The sequence below is a fragment of the Carcharhinus amblyrhynchos genome, chromosome 13, assembly GCF_965287045.1.
Source record: "Carcharhinus amblyrhynchos chromosome 13, sCarAmb.v2.hapA, whole genome shotgun sequence".
Classification (NCBI taxonomy): domain Eukaryota; kingdom Metazoa; phylum Chordata; class Chondrichthyes; order Carcharhiniformes; family Carcharhinidae; genus Carcharhinus; species Carcharhinus amblyrhynchos.
In genome coordinates this window covers 20310812-20332887 of record NC_137336.1, presented here as the reverse complement: position 1 = coordinate 20332887, position 22076 = coordinate 20310812, and the positions used below count along the sequence as shown (strand labels likewise).

General features: G+C 41.1%; 1 protein-coding gene across 7 annotated transcripts in view; it reads right to left on the bottom strand.

The window, feature by feature from the left end:
• The window catches only part of LOC145351748 (teneurin-2-like), a 1559410-nt gene that overhangs the window by 8788 nt on the left and 1528546 nt on the right, over positions 1-22076 (bottom strand). For 6 of the 7 annotated variants that reach the window (XM_080201351.1, XM_080201350.1, XM_080201353.1 and 3 more), the window contains 7 exons: positions 21000-21232; positions 19424-19578; positions 17242-18113; positions 15570-15745; positions 10377-10612; positions 8157-8453; positions 358-1972 (listed from right to left, as the gene is read on the bottom strand). In XM_080201351.1, the coding sequence (XP_080057477.1) occupies positions 358-1972; positions 8157-8453; positions 10377-10612; positions 15570-15745; positions 17242-18113; positions 19424-19578; positions 21000-21232 (3584 nt within the window). The remainder of the gene's footprint in view (positions 1-357; positions 1973-8156; positions 8454-10376; positions 10613-15569; positions 15746-17241; positions 18114-19423; positions 19579-20999; positions 21233-22076) is intronic. The other variant, XM_080201352.1, reaches the window with a different exon arrangement.

The window sequence follows — 22076 nt, the reverse complement described above, 5'->3', positions numbered from 1 at the left end:
CCCAGGCCACTAGGGTATCCTCACTCTAAACAGCCAGATTCAGCCACAAATAATATAAATAAAATAAAGGTGATTTTTTAAAATGTTTCAATCAAATGATGTAATTCATGAAGATGGCACATTTATTGGTGCATTAGACAGGTAGTTTTGTGGCCATGTGTTATACAAGTCCAAAAGAATATTTACTGTCTGTTGGGATCAATGTGTACCAATTAATAAATTATCCTCTTACATATCAAGGATTCTTTAGCACACTAATAGGGTGAAACAAATTTGAAATTCTTTGTAACATGAGCTATGTGGGTGAAGCATATTGTCCTTAAATATTTAACTTGTCAATTGTATTACCATTCTTACCTGTAACATAATCTTCAACATCATGCACGTTACTAAGAGGATTGTTGTTTTTGAACATGTATAAGTTAAAGGGGGCAGGATCTTTGCCGATATCATTCCATATGGAATAATCAGGAGCTGTCCAACGTCCAGCTAAGACATCATAGTCTCTTTGGCCAAAGTGGACCAGCTTGGTCAGAGAGTCATATAAGCCACCATGGAATCCCACTATCAGTTGAAAATCCGGGTTAGAATCATGATAAATTTCACCATAGGCAGTATACTGAAGCTGCTTGATCATTAGGCCTCTGCTGCTGAAGACTGCCAAAGGTGTCCCAGTATTGTCTGAAGCAATATAGAATTCTTCTCCACTGCTGATCTCCATGGCAAAGAGATGACCCTGGAGGTCGTAATATAGGGAGGTGATGTCTGAACTGGAGTGATTATAAACATGGGTTACCCTTGTTGGGTTGTTCAGATCTGAATAGAAGAATTGCAGATGCTGGCCAAAATTGGTTTTGCTGGAGACCCGGCGCCCCAAACCATCATAGCGATACTGCACACTCCATCCATTGGTTTTGCTGTAAACTCGGATGAGCAAACACTTGGAGTTGTACTCAAATACATCAGCGCCTCGCTGAGAAAGAAGGCCATCTTCATCCAGCTTGTACTGCACATCTCCCAGCCGGGTAATCCGGTCTCTAAGATCATAACGTAATGGCATGAGACGAATGCTACTTCCAGGGGTCAACATTTGCAGGTTGCCGTTTAAGTCATAACTGTAGCGCCGGGTCGCTTTGTCATTCACGGCAACAGTCTGCAGCTGCCCATCTCCATCATAATCATAAGTATATTTGGTGGTATTGGCATAAGGGCCAAGCTTAATCTCTCTTTTGATCACTCTCCCCATGCTATCATACTGAACTGTCATCCAGTACATGAGTGACCTGAATATCTCATACTGAACCTCTTTGATCCGCCCATGGGTATCAAAATGCTTACTCAAGGTCATCACAGCCGTTGTAATGATCTGATTTATATCATAATATATCACTCCAAACTTCCCAAAATGCTCAACTTTCCCCGATATCTCGTCATAGCGGTACAGGTCAACAGGAAGTGGTGTTTCACTGATAATGGGCTTCATGCTGGCAACTCGAAAGCTGTTATCATGATAGGTGTAATCAAACCGTGCATTGACCATACCTTCCTCAGAGAATCGATAGATTTGCCTGTCAATCAGAGGACCAAATTTCCTGTACCGGATTGTGCAAGAGAACCCACCACTTTGCAAGTTGACCATTTTCAGCACACCTGTTGACTCATCATAACCAAACGTGACAGCAGTGCTGTCATAAAGAATCTCAGAGAGCTTGGATAACTTTCCGTATTTATAAAAGACCTGACGTCCGGTGCCCAAGTAAGCAGATTTCAGTATTCGCCCTTCTGTTGTGAAGTCGAAAATCATCGATGAGTTGCTTTCAGGAGGATGGTAGATATTGCGGATGTAACCAATAGAATTATGAGTTGACATGGTATGCCTGGCTACACTGGGCATTGTGACTGCATGCAGGCGATCTGTTTGGTCAAATTCAAAGATGTACTGACGTTGACTCTGGAGAAGTAACACCATAGACTGCAAAAGAAAAGAATGAGATTTAAAAAAATATACTTTCCCTCCCAATTTTCAACCAAACCCTTCATGCTCCTTCGAAATATTAATTTTTGCTCTGATACAATTTTACGGATGCTTATTGTCCTACAGTGCCCGGAATGTGACCAACCACTTTGTAAAGCTGAGTAGTTCAACCACAATGAATCCTGTTCCATTACACCACAGAGGGACAAAACTCACTTCCAGCCGGTGTCTTTGCAGTGCAATAAATAATGAGGATCTGGATTATAACATTCTCCTTCTCTAACCAAGAGACAAGAGTAGCATCTCTACTGTGGCTCAAGACAATCAACTAATTCAAAGCAGACTTTGGATTGAACATACAGCTATTCTGGTTTATATGGTTCAGTAACCTACAGCCAGATACTAAACAAAACAGAAAACACTGGAAAATCTCAGCAGGACTGACAGCATCTATGGAGAGAGAATAAAGCCAATGTTTCGAGTCTGGATGATCCTTCATCAGAGCTGCTGAAGAAGGGTCATCCAGACTCGAAACGTTGGCTCTATTCTCTCTCCACAGATGCTGTCCCAGACCTGCTGAGATTTTCCAGTGCTTTCTGGTTTTGTTTCAGATTCCAGTGTTTGCAGTATTTTGCCTTTAGCCAGATACTAAAAATGTTTTCTGTGGAAGGGGAGAAACTGGCAGTTAAGTCATAGCCCATGTTCCTGTGATTTTCCAAAAAAATTGGTTGTTGTAATGTGTTACACTTACAAAGAAATGCAAATTGAATATTGGACTCTGTGATCCTTAATTGGCCAACTTTGCACCCATAAATTCATAATAGAAGAGCCAGCACTCCCAAGCACATGTTTAAAATTCTATGAACCTTTCAAGGTTCAGTATCAGTCATTTGATTTGAGCAGAAAAGCAAAATTGTAAAGAATTCAGTGTGGAACAGAGAATTTTCAATCCACTGTCTTAATAATTTTATCTGTGAGGAACTCTATATCATTTCCTTTCATCCAGCCTTCAGGCCTTGGGTTCCATTCTTGATCCTAGAACATAGAGAGACCTACCTGGACTGTAGGCTGTCTCTTCCTCTTTTCTGGTACAGCTAAGACCATAAATGCTCTGAGATAGAGCAAATGAAGCAGAAACCCCTGGAGGTCTAGAGCAAGCTACCTTTGAACTTTCAGCTCATTGAAGAAAAAGAGATTTGTCCTACCGTGATCAGGTTTAGCTTATTCTCTCAGTATGGAATCATATGTCGATATGATCAAGACAATCTACTTATTACCAGGCTGCCCAATATGTTGTTAATAATTTAGTTAATAATTAATTCTTAATAATAATTTAATTAATAGTAATTAATGTTTAATAATTAGTTAATAATAGGAGTTAACTGGAAAGCCGTTCACTAAATCATCTGATGGAATAAAAATTCCAAAGAATACCTGAAAACACAAACCAGTTTAACAAACATTTATTAATAATTTTAATTTGTCTTATTAATATTTTTTCTTTTCCGAAGTATTTTTTCCAATTATGATGTGGCAAGAGGGGAATTACTTTTTAGGAAAGTGAAAGGTTATCATGTGAAATGTGTTACCTTATAGTATGGCAGAATGAAATTTCAATTATCTCTTTAAAAGAGGATACGAGAATAAGAAATAGGAGCAGGAGAAGATCATAATATGCCCATTATGTCTGTTTCTCCATTCAATAAGACCTGCCTCGCTAGGAGATCAAAAGTGTACTTTTTAACAGATAGATCTTAACAAATTGATCTTTCTGTATCACAATGTTATCTGCCAAGTGTTCCCTGTAATACTTCCCTCCATTCCTGTGGTGATGATGGCAGAGGTATTAGCAGATGCGTTAATTGTAATTTATCAAAATTCGCTGGACTCTGGGGAGGTGCCAGCTGATTGGAAAACAGCTCATGTAACGCCATTGTTTAAAAAAGGAGGTAGACAAAAGGCGGTTAACTACAGGCCAGTTAGCTTAACATCCATAGTTGGGAAAATGCTGGAATCTATCATTAAGGAAGAAATAGCAGGACACCTGGAAAAGAATGGTTCAATCAAGCAGACGCAGCATGGATGCATGAAGGGAAAGTCATGTTTGACAAATTTACTGGATTTTTATGAAGATGTAACGAGTGTGAACAAAGAACAACAAAGAACAAAGAACAACACAGCACGGGAAACAGGCCCTTCGGCCCAACGAGCCCACGCTGCCATTTCAACATTGCGAGTCCCCTCTTCCACCCATGACCCTTGTCTACACTTATGGCACGCCATATTGGAAACCAGATTGAGGGGAGACTGAGTATGGTTGATAGAGGGGAACTGGCGGTTGTGATGTTTTTAGATTTCCAGAAGGCATTCGATAAGGTGCCTCACAAAAGATTGCTGCATAAGATTAAGATACACAGATTTGGGGATAAAATGTTAGCGTGGATTGAGGATTGGTTATCTAACAGAAAGCAGAGAGTTGGAATAAATGGGTGCTTTTCCGGTTGGCAGTTGGTGACTAGTGGAGTGCCGCAAGGATCAGTGCTGGGGCCTCAACTGTTTACCATATACATAGACGATCTGGAGGAGGGTATTGAGTGTAGGGAAACAAAGTTTGCAGATGACACAAAGATGAGTGGGAAAGCAAATTTCACGGAGGACACAGAAAGTCTGCAGAGAGATTTAGATAGGCTAAGTGAGTGGGCAAGGATCTGGCAGATGGAGTATAACGTTGGCAAGTGTAAGGTTATCCAATTTGGAAGGAATAATAGTAAAATGGACTATTAATTAAATGGTGAAAAATTACAATATGCCACTGTGCAGGGGGACCTGGGGGGTCCTTGTGCATGAATCGCAAAAACTCAGTTTGCAGGTGCAGCAGGTGATCAAGAAGGCAAATGGAATGTTGGCCTTTATCACGAGAGAGATGGAGTATAAAAGCAGGGAGGTCTTTCTGCAATTGTACAAGGTACTGGTGAGGCTACAACTAGAGTACTGTGTGCAGTTTTGGTCCCCTTATTTAAGAAAGAATATATTAGCTTTGGAGGGAGTGCAGAGAAGGTTCACCAGGTTGATTCTGGAGATGAGGGGGTTAGCTTATGAGGAAAGATTGAGTATACTGGGCCAGAACTCGTTGGAGTTTAGAAGGCTGAGGGGAGATCTTATAGAGACATTTGAGATAATAGAAGGGGCTAGACAAGGTAGAAGCAGAGAGATTATTTCCACTTAGAATGAAAACAAGAATTAGAGGGCACAGCCTCAAAATAAGGGGGAGTCAATTTAGAACACAGTTGAGGAGGAACTTCTTCTCCCAGAGGGTAGTGAATCTTTGGAATTCTCTGCCCATTGAAGTGGAGGCTATCTCGTTAAATGTATCTAAGTCGCAGTTAGATAGATTTTTGACAAATAAGAGAATTAAGGATTATGGGGAGCAGGCGGGTAAGTGGAACTAAACTGATTGAATGGCGGGGCAGGCTCGAGGGACTAGATGGCCTACTCCTGCTCCTATTTCTTATGTTCTTGTCTTATGTTCTTATGATGCTCCATTCTTGCTACTGAGCAATTGCTCAGCTCTGAGTCCGTCAACTTCATGGTTGTCCCTTGTGTTTGCTAGGTAGATCATGTAATCAGGTGAGATTGAATAATTAATTGAGGAGAATAGAAACACTGAAAATGTGAATCTCGGAAGACAAGAAAATGAGAAGCGATTTGGGTCCCCATTAATGCTTTATGTTAGAATACTAATGTGTTATCAACTGGCAGGACCCTGTTTCATATTCAAAGTTTCTCCTCACACTGAGTACTGATTTCAATTGTGCTGGAACCAGCTGGAGGTCAGCAGCTCTCCTGGAGGTACATGGAGGAAAATTGGATATAATCTCAGATGAGGTTCAGGTTTCAAATATCAATGGACCATTCTTCCAACTGAGCTCTAAGTCAAACTGTCTGAGGAACCAGGAAATGGTGAATCCCAGTTCCACAGGGATTCAATGTCATGTTTTTTATGCAATCATATTCTCTAGTCCCAAATTCCAACAGCGTTGCTGCACTTTACTTGTAACAATAAATGCTGCATGAATCATGCAGAAACGTTCACCAATAAATCAGTTTGAGTGCTGCATTTGTTTAAGGCAGATTAGCCACAGATTCCACTTCCGAAAGGGTCACTACATCCAGGGAAGATTATTAATTGTTGCCGTGTTCAGTAATGTTCTTGTGGAGGATGCACACCTCCTGTTTGTTCCTCTCCCTGCACCTTATAATGTCCTGGCTCAGGGAGGTAAGGAATGAAGGGAATGTCGTCTCCATGCAGTGGAGAAGGTAAACCAAGCCATCTTAAACTGATCAGCTGATGACTCATGCCTCTGCAGTTGGCTGAAGGCCACAAAGATGAGACTCTTGCAGCACATCAACAACTCTGCCTTCTAAGCAGCAAAGATGTGAAATAAGGAGTGAAATTTGGAAGTCTGACCCACTGTTTGGAAAGCTGTTGAAAGCCCATGTTGCTGCCTTTGGGGAAGGCCTCTTATGTCAATATCTCTCAGGCTCTGGGTAGCAGCAGGCAGAAATCCACAATCTAGAAACAAGTGTTTCAGGATGTTTTGATACACATCCTCCACATGAGCAGTAATCCTAATGCCAGATATCCTCTCTGTTGCCATATCCCACATCCTTTTATTGCCCTATTCTTTACCATCTATTAGATTGTTCTTAAATAATGACATGGTCCCTGCTAAACAATTAGGATATTTAACGGTACCAAGAATATGTAATAGTGCAGAACTGATGTGCAATTATTCATTCACATGGTACATGTACTATATTTCATGGGAGGTGGAGTAGGGCTGGCAACTATTCTTCCTAGACGAGAGGTGATAGGCTTAGCAAGATACTGTTCATTAGGAGCAGAAGTAATTCTGAGGATTCTGCCATTCATGACTCGAGGGTGAGTGAAGGTAGCTGACTCTTGCACTGGTCTCTTTGAACCATTGTACGGAGTTTTTGGAAAATCCGTTGGATTTTATTGAAATGCGAGAAAATAAAGCCTTCAGGCAAAGAGAACAAGGAAGCGTCCGAGATAAATAGAGAGGTAGCATGGAACCAGGAAGATTTAAAAAATGTTCAGTGATTAGTATGTAAAGTTGATGGATTTGGCTAATTGATTTGGGAATCAGGCCCCGTTATTCACAACAAAGCCTTGCGAGCAAATATCTGATTTTTAATTTCTGATGATTTGATGGAAAATGTGAGATATAAGCAGTGTATAAAAATTTCTCATGTTGGTGGGAATTACCTTTCAAAATTGATTGGCAAACTGAGAGGACCACACGCAACCCAGTTAACACTGAGGGTGGAACCTGGAAACATTGTTTGTCTCAGGTGAATTTGAGGTATTAAAAACCCACCTCTTGTCATTCCTCACTGTTCATGAGTCAAGAGACAGCGTTCGCAATTGACAAGCAAGAAATAATCAGATCAAAGTCATCCAATCAGTTAAGCAAGCCAAATAAATGTCCTAAAGCAAAACAAGCTTGTAAATTATAACTTTGTGGTTAATAAATCAAAGTTCAAATGACAAAAGCAAAACGTGTATCATCCTGCAATTAAATGTTCCTGTCTCTGAGCACAGGTTGATAGCTTTAGGCTGCGGGATGTAAGATGAGATCCAGCACAGATGGGGTATCCACTCCACTGGGCTATCACCTGGCCACTGAAGTTTAACATTATCCACATTATCTGGGCTAATGCTATCCTGTAATTTAGTCTATATTTTGGAACTTCCGACTGTCCATTTCTTAACTCAAGGGATTCATCGTACCAGCTACAGGATTACCTTACATACTTTTCATAATTTGGTCAAGTGTCTTTGTGACAGTGAGGGTGGTTGTTATTTTCTTACATTGGTTGCAATAAAACGCAGAGCAACATTGCTGCCATTCACAAAACAGAGACACATTCTTTGCAGAGAGAAACAAGTCGTGCATAATTTTTACTGCGCTTCAAAGTAAAGCAAACCTTCCAATTTCAACCAAATGTACCCTTACATTATCATTTTCTTTCACAATCAAGCTCCACAATCTTACTTATTGTTCACATTACCTAAAACAGCTGCAAGGCAATGAAGGGAACCTGGAAGAACTAATGTCTTATTAATGATAATAGAGCTAATTATGTGTAAACATACTTTGTCAAGGTACGCGTAGCTCCAGACTTTTCCATCGGAGAAGATTCGGGATATAATCCTTCCCTGTTCATCGTAATCGGTTTTCTCGCTCATCGCACCGCGTTGAACTCCAACTACTTTCCCACTAGATGAATAAGAGACATTAACTGCAGCTAGACCACTGCTTGGAAGCCAGATTGTGGGGCGACCCAATGTATCATAAATAATCCTCAACGTGAATTTTCGATGATCATCATAAATCTTCTCTGTCCGGGAATTGCGATCAAAATCAATGGAAAGCAAGTTTCGTCCATGCAACTGTATAAAATTAAAGAACCACAATCATAAATGTGCCTCTCTTTACTTATAACAGACCACATGTGGGATTACTGGGGCAATTTATTTCATTTTAATTATAATGGCTTATGCCTGGCGTAGATGATTGAATTTTGTGCCTTTGCCAATAAAGGAGAAAGCTTTCAAATGACATTATCATCAATATGATTTAAGTGATTGCAATCTGGCATGGGTTCAAAGAAACTGCAATGCATTCAGCCTTTGCTAATGAGCATGAACACCACGATTAACAATTTAATTATCAATTTTTCTCCAAAGTTTGATCGTATGAAATTTTAAAGAAATCACACCTTATTTTCTTCACAGCTTTTGAATAAAAATGTTGCATATATTATACTTCAAGGGGAAAATTATTTTCTGTAAGTACAGAACCTGGAAACATGAAGTAACGTGGCAGAGAAACGTGGTACCAAGGGTCTTGAAAAAGTAATTTTGTTATCCAAAGGAAGTAAATTGCGAAGATAACACAATTTTGTTTTGCTGTTTAAAAGAAAAATTGCTTTCATGGCAGCCACCGTGTGCTGTGTGTAAAATGGGTTTGCACCTGTGATTCTTCTGAAAGGAGAAATGAAAAATGAGTTGATGCCGGATGGTCTTTTGTGCAGACTAGTGGCCAAATCACAGAATCAAAAGGTTTTTATTCACTGTATGTGGTCAGGATATGGTTTTCACGTGGGTGAACTAATGATCAGAAGGGTTTGTGAAATGCATTAACATTCGTGTTGAATGGAGAAGGGGCTGATCATTCACTACTTTTCATTTGGCACAATTGACAAAGGCAAAATTCACCCCAGAGTCCATGGGACTCACTTTGGTGGCCTGTATTTCCATCTACAACTGTATTTGGGATGTGGATAGAACACTCTGGCATGGATCTGTTGGGTTGAATACCCGTTTTTGTGTTCAAGTTATGTGAGAAATCAGTCTGACAAGATTTCTGGTCAAGCTTAGGCTGAGATATTCAAATTTCCATTTAAAGCCAAGCTGATCTTCACTAATGCATTGAAGGCAAGGGAAGATATTCCTCTATTTTAGTTCCAGTGGCTATGCTTGGATGCCAAATCTCCAGTGCACTGAGGAAACTTGACAGGAAGAGGGCTTTCGTGGCTTATGCAGCTGAGAGGCTCTTTAATTAGCTCACAATAAGTGCTGGTGGCCTTCCATGGGCTGACCACTAATGTTATTTCCTGCTGGCATTTGAGTTGAAATGAGTTTCTGTGCTAGTTGCTGTTAATTAATTTGCTTTCTGGCCCAAGCTCCCTTTTCCTGATACCAATGAGTTTGCCAATAGGACTCATCGGAGCTGCTATGCTTAGTAGAAGTGGAAGGCTCAAAGGATGGCAAGCAAGTTAGATTCTTGAATTGTACTTTGTGCCCTACTGTGGGTGCCCATGCCTGGAGATTATGCTGAAATTAATTCTGATGAAGCGATGACAGCAAACCACAATGTCACTGATGGTACGTGGGAATGGTCCGCTACCACTTATGATGAGTGGTTCTTCAGACACAGCTCAATAATAGCATGACATGCTTCTTGCATGAGAGAAGCCATGCCAGGGCAATGAACAACGGGCATTGCCTGATTGCCAGCTGCAACCACCAACCATTTCCATGAGCTCTATCTTCAGACTAATGATTATAGGGTTATGATTTCTCGGGGCTTGGCTCAGTTGAGAATTAGATGCCAAGCTGTGCCATCTGCTGGGAGGCCATGTAATTGGATGCTGGCATATCAGGGACCATAGTGGTCAGCTGTGGCTTGAAGTCTGGCTACATTTACTTGCAGGCACATACATTCCAGAAGTCACTTAAAAACTGAAATCACACTATGGGACTACAAAGCCTAAATGATCCCTACAATTTAAAATGTTTATAATAGACTACCCTAAGTTTCCGTCCAAACATGGTCACTTTTCCCTTGGTCTGTTCCTTCCTGAGGCGCCATTCAATTGAGTTCAATCCATTTTCCACTGGCAGTGTGATATTGCGCCGCCCGACAGTTGGGCTTATGGTCCCAGCGAGAATATGAGGTTCACTGTAAAAGCTGACACCCATTCCGTTGGCATACATCACTCGAAGAGTGCCATTGTTGCAAAGCTGATAACTGTTCCTCACTTGATCTGATGAGAGAAGTACAGCAATAGTAAGAAAGCTGTTCACTTTAATAACCACCAGTTAACATTTTGAAAACAGCTGGCTAGAGAAGACACACTGGTGGTCACCTGGAATAAATCAAACAACATTTAATACATACATTGACGTCTACAAGGCAATAACATCATGCAAGGAAGATTCAGTGCTGATATTTCTTTCCCTATAAGTGGCACGGTGGCACAGTGGTTAGCACTGCTGCCTCAATGTACTAGGGACCCGAGTTGAATTCTGGCCTCAGGTGTGGAGTTTGTATGTTCTCCCTGTGTCTGTATGGGTTTCCTCCAGGTGCTCCGGTTTCCTTCCACACTCCAAAGATGTATGGGTTAGACTGTTGGTCGTGCTAAATTGCCCATTAGCAATTGCCCCTTATCGGGGAGATTAGCAGAGTAAAGACAGAGGGTTATGGGGATCGGGTCTGGGTGAGATTGTTGTCAGTGCAGGCTCGATGGGTCAAATGGCCTCTTATGCACTGTAGGGACTCTATGATTCCAGCATAGGCCTTTGAGTCTAATTTATATCACACACATCAGGTGAAGAGGTCTTTCAAGTGACTCAATATTTCATTTTATTTTCTGGCGATGATCCTTCAATTTTTTTCACCTGGTTTCACATATGGACAAGCATTGTGTCAAAATAAGGTAAATTTTGCTGCTTTAGGAACAATGAACGATCTGTTCCTAACATTTCCAGCCTGGGGTTATTTGAAAAGCAGTCAAGATTCAAGATTGCACAGCAAGAATGGATTCAGAATGTCAAAACTCTATAGATTATAAATAAAATTAAAATAAAAGTAGTTCAATAAGAACGATCAAATCATATTTATAACACATGCTAAAGAACATTATCATTGAATCAGGCATGTTTTATTCTTTCACTCCTTCAGTATAAAATCAGCTTCTATTTTCTGAGGTCTAGAGCTAACAGTGAAAAAAAAATTGTACAATAATCTTCCACTATAAATCAACCTGATGTATAAGCCAACCTTCACGAGGAATGCTACAAACTAGACCACAAATACCAGATTTTACAAATTGCTGATCTCAATTTCCTAACAGATAACATAGGATAAGTGGCACAGAACTAGTCCATGCTGCTGTTTATAATCCACTGTATTAATCATAAGCAGGCTTACATTCACAGTGTGATGAAGTTACTGTGAAAATCCCCTAGTCACCTCACTCTGGCACCTCTTCGGGTTCACTGAAGGAGAATTTAGCATGGCCAATGCACCCAACCTGCATGTCTTTGGACTGTGGGAGGAAACTGGAGCACCTGGGAGAAACCTGCACAGACACAGGGACAACGTGCAAACTCTACACAGACAGTGCCCCAAGCCGGGAATTGAACCTGGGTCTCTGGCTTTGTGAGGCAGCGGTACTAACCACTGTGCCACCGTCCCCCAGAACTCCCACTCACTTGATGAAGAAGCAGTGCTCCGAAAGCTTGTGGCTTATGCTACCAAATAAACCTGTTGGACTTTAACCTGGTGTTGTGAGAACCTGTTGGACTTTAACCTGGTGTTGTGAGACTTCCTACTGTGCCACCATCCCCTCCCATCTTTCCACACCTAAACCCATCATTGTAACCTTCCAGTCCCTTCTCTCTCAGATGCTTGCCTAGTTTCCCCTTAAATGCATCTGCACGATCAACCTACTGGCGCATACCATTGACAAGAAACTGAAGCGGACCAGCAAAATAAACACTGTGGCTCAAGAGCAAGTCAGAGGCTGGGAGGCTGGCAAGTACATAGGAACATAAGTACCCTTTGGCTCTTCGAACCTGCTCCGCCATTCAATATGATCATTGCTGATCTGGTTGTCTCAGCTCCATCTTCCAGACAGGAAAGGAGGGAGAGAGAAAGCAGGAAATTATAGACTAGTTAGCCTAATATCTGTCAGATGGAAATTGCTTGAAACATTATGGCAGGATATTTAAAAATCATAATGGAATTGGGCAGAGTCTGCATAGGTTTAAGAAAGGGGAATCATGGTTAATTCATTTATTAGTGTTCTTTAAAGACGTAATAAGAAAGATAGATAAAGGAGAACCTGTAGATGTGGTGTACTTAGATTTACAGAAGGCATTGGATAAGATGCCACATCAAAGATTACTCCATAAAATAAGAGCTCATAATGTAGAGGAGTAACATATTCGCATTGATAAAGGATTGGTTAGTTAAAAGGAAGCAGAGTAAGGATAAATAGGTCTACTTTGGGTTGAGCTGTGACTTGTGGAATGCCACAGGGATCAGTGCTGGGGCCTCAACTATTTACAATCCACATCGATGACTTAAATGAAGGGTTCAAATGGGTGGTAGTTAAATCTGTGAATAATATCATTATAGGTGGGAAAGTGAGTTGTCAAGAGGAGATAAACAGGAGAATTTTCCTGTCCTGCCTGCCACGGGGATCGGAACAGGTGGGGGGTGGACTTTCTGGTTTTGGGATGAGTGCAGCTGGAAAGCTCCACCCAAGAAGTCTACAAGGGGATGTAAACAGGTTAAATAAGTGAGCGTAGATTTGGCAGATGGAGTACAATGTGGGAAAGTATGCACTTGTCCAGCTTAGCAGGAAGAATAGAAAAGCAGTGTACTACTTAAATGGAGAGAGATTGCAGAACTCTGTGGTACTGAGGGATCTGTGTGCCATGGTACATGGATCACAAAATGTTAGTACACATGTACAGTAAATGATTCGGAAGGCAAATGGGATGTTGTCTTATGTTGCAAGGGGAATAGAATATTACAATAGGGAAGTTTTACTCTGGCTGTACAGGGATTTGAAGAGACCGTGGTTTGAATAATATGGCACCTCGCCACCAACTCCCTCCTTATCACCTGCTACTCCCACCCAACCCACACCCCTAATCACCCTGAAAACAACATTAGCGCAAACATCCAACATGCTCCACGCTGACCCGCCCCACAGACATAAAACACTGTGAAGTAATGAGGGCCAAGCTGATTTCTTCTCCTCAATAGGTCACCCTCTGGAACTGCCATAAATCTGATTGGCTAGCAGCGCCATCAGTCCTGGAAGCATCAGTGGTTAGCCGGGACTGCAGAAGGAAAAAAAGTTCGAGGCCCATGGATCCTTGGAGCAGTAGGTCTGTGTTCTTGTGCAGCGATGATCAGTAAGTATTATGGAGCAGGGCAGGAAACGGGAGTGGGTGGGTTTGAAGGGGGGAGTGGGTAGGGAGGAAAGACTGGTTGGGCCTATGTTGGTGCCTAACCCACCATTGGCAAAGGGCAACCCTAATGCCTCCACCTTCATTCTGGCCCTTTACACATTTAACACTCCCATCCTGCTGCCTGCACCAAACATTTTATGACTTGGGCAGTGTATTATCTGAGTCTTGATAATAAGATGAATTGTCGCTTAATTATTCAATAAGTATGGGCCTCTGATTTATGTATCTGCACACCCCTTGTGTAATGGGGTGAGCTTGGAGGTGGATGGAAGGTGGTGAGATGGGCACCCATCCACTTTTACATGCCCTGCCTCCCCATGCACCTGTGGGAAACTTGTCCCCCAGGAACATGTAAAATGCACTCCACATCTGAAGTACTTCAGAGCAGTCATACGGACTCAAAATGTTAATTCTGTTTTTCTCACCACAGATGCTGCCAGACCTGCTTATCTTTTCCAGCATTGTCTGTTTTAATCTGGACTATCATAGAAATCATAGAAACCCTACAGTGCAGAAAGAAGCCATTTGGCCCATCGAGTCTACACCGACCACAATCCCACCCAGGCCCTGTCCCCATATCCCTACATATTTACCCACTAACATACACTAAGGGGCAATTTTAGCATGGCCAATCAACTTAACCTGCACATCTTTGGAGCACTGTGTACAGTTTTGGTCTCCTTATTTGAGAAAGGATCTAACTCTGTGAGAAGCAGACTGGGTAAGGTTCACTCAACTCAGAATTGGTACAAAGGACTTACCTTCCAAAGAATCATTGACCATGTGGGCCGTTACCTCATGAAGTCTGGAAAAATGTGAGGTGACCTTATTGAAATAGATATGGAGCTTAAGTGACTTGATGGATGACTACTAGGAGGATGTTTCCTTTTATGGGTGAGATTAGAACTAGGGGACACAGTTTAAGAATAAGAGGTCTCCATTTTAAAATTGAGATGAGAAGAATTTTGTTTTTCTCAGAGACTCACGCGTCTGTGGAATTCCCTTCCCCAGAAACACTGGAGGTTGGATAACTGCATTTATTGAAGGCTGACCTGGATAGATTTTTGACAGGCAAGGGAGTCAAGTGCTATTGGGAGAAGACAAAAAAGCAGAGTTGTGATCACAGTCAGAATAGTCGGGAGTTAATTGAATGGTGGAGCAGGCTCACAGAGTCTAATGGCTTACTCCTGCTCTTAAGTCCCATGTTCATAGAATTGAGCATAGGCAGCATGGTGGCACAGTGATTAGCACTGCTGCCTCACAGCGCCAGGGACCTGAGTTCAATTCCTGGCTTGGGTCACTGTCTGTGCAGAGTGTGCACATTCTCCTCACACTTGCGTGGTTTCCTCCGGGTGCTCCAGTTTCCTCCTACAGTCCAAAAGATGTGCTGGTTAGGTGCATTGGCCTCAGTGTACCAAAACAGACACTGGAGTATGGTGACTCTGGGATTTTCACAGTAACTTCATTGCAGTGTTAATGTAAGCCTACTTCTGACACAAATAAATAAACTTTATTAATTGCACGCAGTACTCTAAGTGTGATCCAGCATAACTTTCCTACTTTTCCACTATAACCCTCTAGAAATAAAGCCTAGTGCATGTTCTCTCATGACATTGCTGACCAGCTGCACAACTTTTAGTGATCAATGTATTTGTAACTAATCATTAAAACACCGAACCTATCACCTTGCGAGTGCAGATCACAGTTTTATACTAAGTAAGGCAGATTGTTTACCTTGAACCAGGGTATAAGATGCATCGGCTGAAGAAAGGTTAGTGGTGACAGTAACATCATCTTCTCGGTTGGAAGTTTCAATGTCAATATTGATTGACTTTTCCATTTCCCGATGCAAACTTGTCACTACACCGTTGGGACGCGTCAAATTTGTCAGTCGCCCTTCACTATCATAACTAGGTGCAAATAGATGATATCAGGTCAACCTATATCTTGCATATAACAGCCATCAATAGGTTACAGAGAGGGTCAGATGTGTGGGAGTGAGTTACATAGAGAACCAATGAACACTTATGACTGAGACAAGCAAGAACACTGGATATTTCGGGTTGAATTACAGAGAAAATACAAGATATTTAATTTTGAATTATACGGAGAATAATGGATACCAAGACTTGAGTTATACAGAGAAAAATAATGTTCCTTTTAAACTCATCTCACAGAGAACACTGGAGCTTCTTGACACCATTTATAGTATTTTTTTTCAACACAATGTGACATTTTGTCTACTTCTGCTGGTGTTGAGCTATGTGCCATGGGAATTCTTGTATTTGCAGGAATCATACTGAAATTTGTCAGGTCCACATACATGGTGGGGTTGATCAAGGTCTTTGTGATGCATGACTTCTTATATCACACTGTAGCTGAAACACTGTTCTCCTTTTCCTCAGTAGTTTCTGCAAATCTATCATGAGATGTGAGGGAACCCTGAGAGTAATATGCATTACATTATAACTGTCAAAGGTTCCCTTGCAAGTGAGTAGTGGTGACCTTCCTCGCTGACTTTCATCCACACAGCCCATTAGCAACAATCCAGATTGACTTTTAAAAAAAATTATCAACACAATATTGTATTAAATTACTCATACAATACAGTAATATTCAGATATCACATTCTTCTGTGAACATGATGAAGTGCTAACAAATTTGTTAGCAATAAAGAACAGAAGATGTCATCGCAAACTGATTTATGAAGCCATTATGCATGGCAATCAGAGGAAGTTGTACTGATGTTTCTCTTCAAATACAGATGTTACTTTTCATGCAATTTCTTCATCAGAAAAAAAACTGATGTTCAATTTTCAAACAAAAGTCCAATTTTAACACATGGCACAAATGCCAGTTTTCTTTTAAAGCTGTGCAGGTTAGTTTGATTGGCCATGCTAAAATTACCCTTGGCATCAGAGGGACTAGCAGGGTAAATATGTGAAGTTATGGGAATAGGGCCTGGGTGGGACTGTTGTCGGTTCAGGCTTGATGGGCCGAAGGCCCTCCTTCTGCACCGTAGAGATTCTATGATTCTATGAAAGCTGAAGTGATCAAATATTAGGTCATTCCAATTAATCACCAGATGTTGCACATTTACTGTAATACCCATTACTTTAGTTTTACCAACATCACTTAGGATGTCACCCGAATTTGACTACCTGCATTCATGTGCATACAAATCACGACATCAATCGAAGTGGGTGCAGTTACAAATTCAAAAGAAATGTGTCGAGAATTTCTGCTGTTTTCTAATCTTAAGGAAAATGGAAGACTTTTCTGAAAATTTACCATGAGATTTAAGGGATAGCATCAGCGTAATATTTTCCAACTGGCAAGCATATACAACAGTCATGTACTTCACACTTCAATAAGTACAGGAAATCAATAAGTAAATAACTCTTACTCAAAGAAAGTGGTCCAACCAATGTCATCTGTCTTAGTTGCCAGGAGGCCACTATTCCCGTTGTAGGTCAGCACAACAAGCTCCTGGTTCTGCAGTAATACTGCCTTTAGTTTTCCATTAGCATCAATAGTCAGAGAACACACCTGGCTGTCTGACAGTAAGTGCCGTGGCACCCCATTGCTATCCCTTCGGATCCTTAAAGTGTTTCCATTGTTGTCAGTCACTTCCACAATGTCATTATCCGGGCTGTAGGAGAAGTTGTATATGTAGTCGCCGGTGACCAGGCTCATTGTATACTGGTGTAAACCGTTTGAATTGAACACATATAGCTCCTGCTCAGCTGCTGAAGCAACCTCGTAGAAGTTCATCGAGTTCATCTGCGGCTTGTTTCGATTAACTGCTCGGATGCGAATGTTCCCCAGGTCAGCTATGAAAATGGTCCCATCCGGCGAGACCGCCAACGAAGACGGAGAATTCAACTTAGCGTCGGTGGCATAACCATCGTCCCCTGAAAAGCAGTCACAGTTGACATCATTTTTGCAGTCGCAGTCCGATGCCATCCCCGCCAGCAGGGAGATTTCCCCATTGGTCGTCACTTGCCTTACACGGTTTATCTTCTTCTCATCAGTCTCCGCAATGTACAGTATGCCAGTGTGGGACACAGCAATGGCACTGGCAGACTCCAGTGCAGAATGAATGGCCAGCTTGCTGAGTGAATAATCGATGCCAGGAACCTGGCAGTGCATGGGTCGGCCAGCTATAATGCTGACCTGGTGATTCTCAGTTATCCGCAGAATGACATTATTTTCCAGGACATAAAGAGAATTATCCATTGGGTTGATGGCAAGATCCGTTGGCCATTCTAATCGTACCTAAGTAGAGGAAAATGAGAATTTGCAGCATTGAATCTGGTAGTTAAAACAAAAAAAATCTAAATTTCTATGAAAAGGCATTATATGGCTTACATGGCTTTTATGATAGTTTCTCCTTTTTGAATGCATATTGCGGTTACGTAGATGTTTGACATTACCAAGGTATTTCAGTTTCAATAGAGGTTGTACTGTTGTTTTCAATGGTCTTTATGAATGCCACTCTCTTGCCACTGACTACAACCTTTAGCATGCCTGTTGCCTGTTGTTGGTAATTCTCCTTTTGAGGCAAGAACTATATAAATACTGTCTCCCTAACGTGCAAGCATCCCCTTGTACCATAGTCCCTCTCAATCGCACAGCTTCTGATAAAGCACAACCTCTGAGGCAATGCAGACTGCTTACAGATTCCTCCAGAATAGAAATCAAACTTTGCCACATCCATTTCCATAACTTATAAATCATAGAACATAGAACACTACAGTGCAGAAAGAGGACCTTTGGCCCATTGAGTCTGCACCAAACACAATCCCACTCAGGCCCTACCCCATACCATACATATTTTACCCACTAATCCCTCTAATCTACTGCAACTTTACTGTCACGCCCAATTCTACCATGTGCTCTAATAGAACGTATAATTTGCTTATTCCGTCTAGTACTGAACTCACCAAAATAACTTATTTACTACACTCCACCTAAAAGTTTATTTAATAGTGTCGGACGTAGTCTTACATTAACACTGCAATGAAATTACTATGAAAATACCCGAGTTGTCACACTCCGACACCTGTTCTAATACACTGAGGGACAATTTAGCATGGCCAATGCACCTAACCAGCAGGTCTTTTTGACTATGGGAGAAAACCAGAGCACCCTGAGGAAACCCACATAGATATGCAGAATGTGCAGACTCCACACAGTGACTCACACCGGAAATCAAACCCTGCTCCCTGGCACTGAGACAGCAGTGCTAACCGCTGTGTCACCATGCCATTACCTTAGCACATGCCCTAAAGCACTGTAGATATCAGTAATTTAGTAGTTCTACTGAAAGTCTTGTCACTTTAATTTTAAAACGCAGCCTGTGATGGTTGCCTACAATCTTTCAAAGATCTGGGGCCTGAGTTCGGACAGAGTGGCCACCCTGACAGCCAATTGTAAAATAAGATATATCCAAAGAATTGCGAGGTGTTGATACTTCTCAGCTTGGTGACACTCTACCAAGTGCCAAAAGGGCCAAATTAAGAATTGGCAGATCAATTTGACAAATCCTATGGAAGACAGATATTGCCTTTTCTATAACATTTTACCTGGCTTACATCCATGCTGGAATCACAGCTCAGAGGACGAATTGCTGTTAAGTCATTAGATCCGAGCAACGTGGAAATTATTCCATTTTGGTCAACTTTCCTAATCATGGTTGCATCGACAAAATACATCAGTCCATTCTTATCCACTGCTATCCCTGGAAAGAGCACAAAAACAATTAGGATCATTGAGATAAGCTCTTATAATGAGTTAATGTCCATTATAATGTCCTTTCACGGATTCAAACTTAAAATCGACTCAACATCTTGGTGAATTTAGATATTCTTTAATCCTTTTGTTGGGAGGCACCAAACAGCATCAAACTACTCACAAAACAGGACCAATTCACAATTAATTGGGAGTTTCACTCAAAGTTACCACAAGGATGGTTGATGTGTGAAATTTCATATGGTGCAGATGGTGATATTTTGAGGTAGGTGTTGACATGTTGGTGGGGTGGCGTTGAGAGAATTTTATCCTGCTCTTGACCACATATCAGTTGGGAATCCTTATTGCAGCTATTGGATGCAAACAAGGAGGGATGATGGAAAATGTTCAGCTCCCTAGGATTGACTTCCCTCACCTTGATCAGCAAAATATAAATAAATAATTGGAAACATTACTGAAGCTACTGTTTGAAAAACAATGATAATGAATTATCCAATAAGCTAAATAGTGGGTGGGGAGATATGAATTTGTGAGCAAGGGCACAATGCTTTAATTACCTTAGAGGGATTAGCGGTAAATGTGTAAGGATATGGGGGTAGGGCCTGGGTGGGATTGTGTTCGGTGCAGACTCGATGGGCCAGATGGCCTCTTTCTGTAATGTAGGGTGTCTACAATTCTATGACTTGAACAACACTATAACCCATTTATTTCTTTCAACTTTGTTTGAAAAGTGCTTGTATTCTTTTTAATTGATTTTCATTAATTCATTTCATTAGCTGTATCATATGGTACATAGGTGCAATAAGATGGTGTACACTCCATATTGCCCTATGCTTATTATTCAACTTACTGAAATCCATGCTCACATTATCCATCCTTAAAACAACAATTGATTGTTTTAGCAAGGATTTATTACGATGCAGGTTTTCATAATGCAATTTTCCAACGAAAGTTCTCTTTGCCAGCCATGTTTCATAAGCAGCCCTGGCTTAGGAACAGAGGCATGGGTAGAAATAACTCTAATCCTTTCACACAGATGAAGAACAAAAATTTGCCTTCTTTAGGTTGCGGGCTGTAATTTTCATCTTTCAGTGTGAAATTGTTGGGTTCTTTCATAAACTGTCCTGTTTAGCCACTGAACGCACTGCTGTTCAATGTTGCTGGTGGACATAATAACTTGCAGTTAAAAAAATGCAGCAGTTTTTTGTACATAATGCAATACCCAACAGAGCAACACTATGGGTGCACCTGGACTAGACTGGCTGCACCGATTCAAGAAGGTGGCTCACTGTCACCTTGAAGGCGATAAGGGATGGGAAATAGATCCAGCGATGCCAACAGCACGTGAAAGAATGTAAAATAAGAAGCAAGCACACGGACAATGTGGAAGATCATTTTTAAAGATAATACCTCTGGGACTCATCAATGTAGCTTCGACTGCCTTCCCTCCATCACCACATCTGGCTTCATCAAATGGCAGGCATTGTTCACCAGTCCCTGCTACCACCTCTGAATTGGTAGCAAGATCTCTTGCTCCATTGAGAGACTTGATGCGGATGATCTGACGACTGTTTGTATCCGAGACATACAGTGCCCCTGTGACAGGATCAATTGCCATGAAGTACTTATGGGCAGGGTTGTTGCTTTAAAATGAAAAAAAAACACAAATTTGGTTGAGGTTCACATATCTCGGACCTTGGTTCTACAGTAAAAAGGGCATCTTGGCTGCTGTAACATTTTTTGAAGAAATGTATGATAATGTACTTAATGCCCTTATAACTCATCTAAGCAGCTCTGACAACATTCCTGTAAAACAGTAAAGGATAACCTTTACTGAGCATTTCTTCTTTTGGTCACATTTGTGGCTTTCCTTGAGTCAGACTGACAATTTATGACCAAAATCATGTCAATTCTAGTTGTTTTATAGATCTATGCCTGTAAGTAGCCGGATTGACACTGCCCACAACTATCTTCACTTAGAGCTTACACCTGTCCAAGATCTTCCCATCAATTTGTGCTCCACAGACTTGGGGTGATATTGTTCTTAGGTTTTACCACTTATTGTCCAAACAAAACATTGCATAACTTTATCAATGCAAAGGACACAGGAGGCACAAAAAATATGGTAACTTAGCTGGTAATTCAAATGAAATGATCGCAACATAACATTTTTATTTGCATTGCATGATTTGGTCAACGAAAATTAATTAATGGGTTTTATAAGGTTCGGAGCCTTCCTGGTTGTTTTAATAGGGCACAGGTTTTTCATAACAGGATGTCAACAATATTTGAATGAGTTTGAAAATGGATCTGAATATCAACGAGCAGCAAACTGCATATGAAATTTTCCTTTGCACCTTTGCATACTTTCAGATTCAAAGTACTAATTTGAAGTCCATAATTAAATCTTTAAAATGGAAAGTCAGCAAATAATAATGCAACAGCATTGCCTTACAACAGTTTTTGATAAATTCCATTTTCCTCATG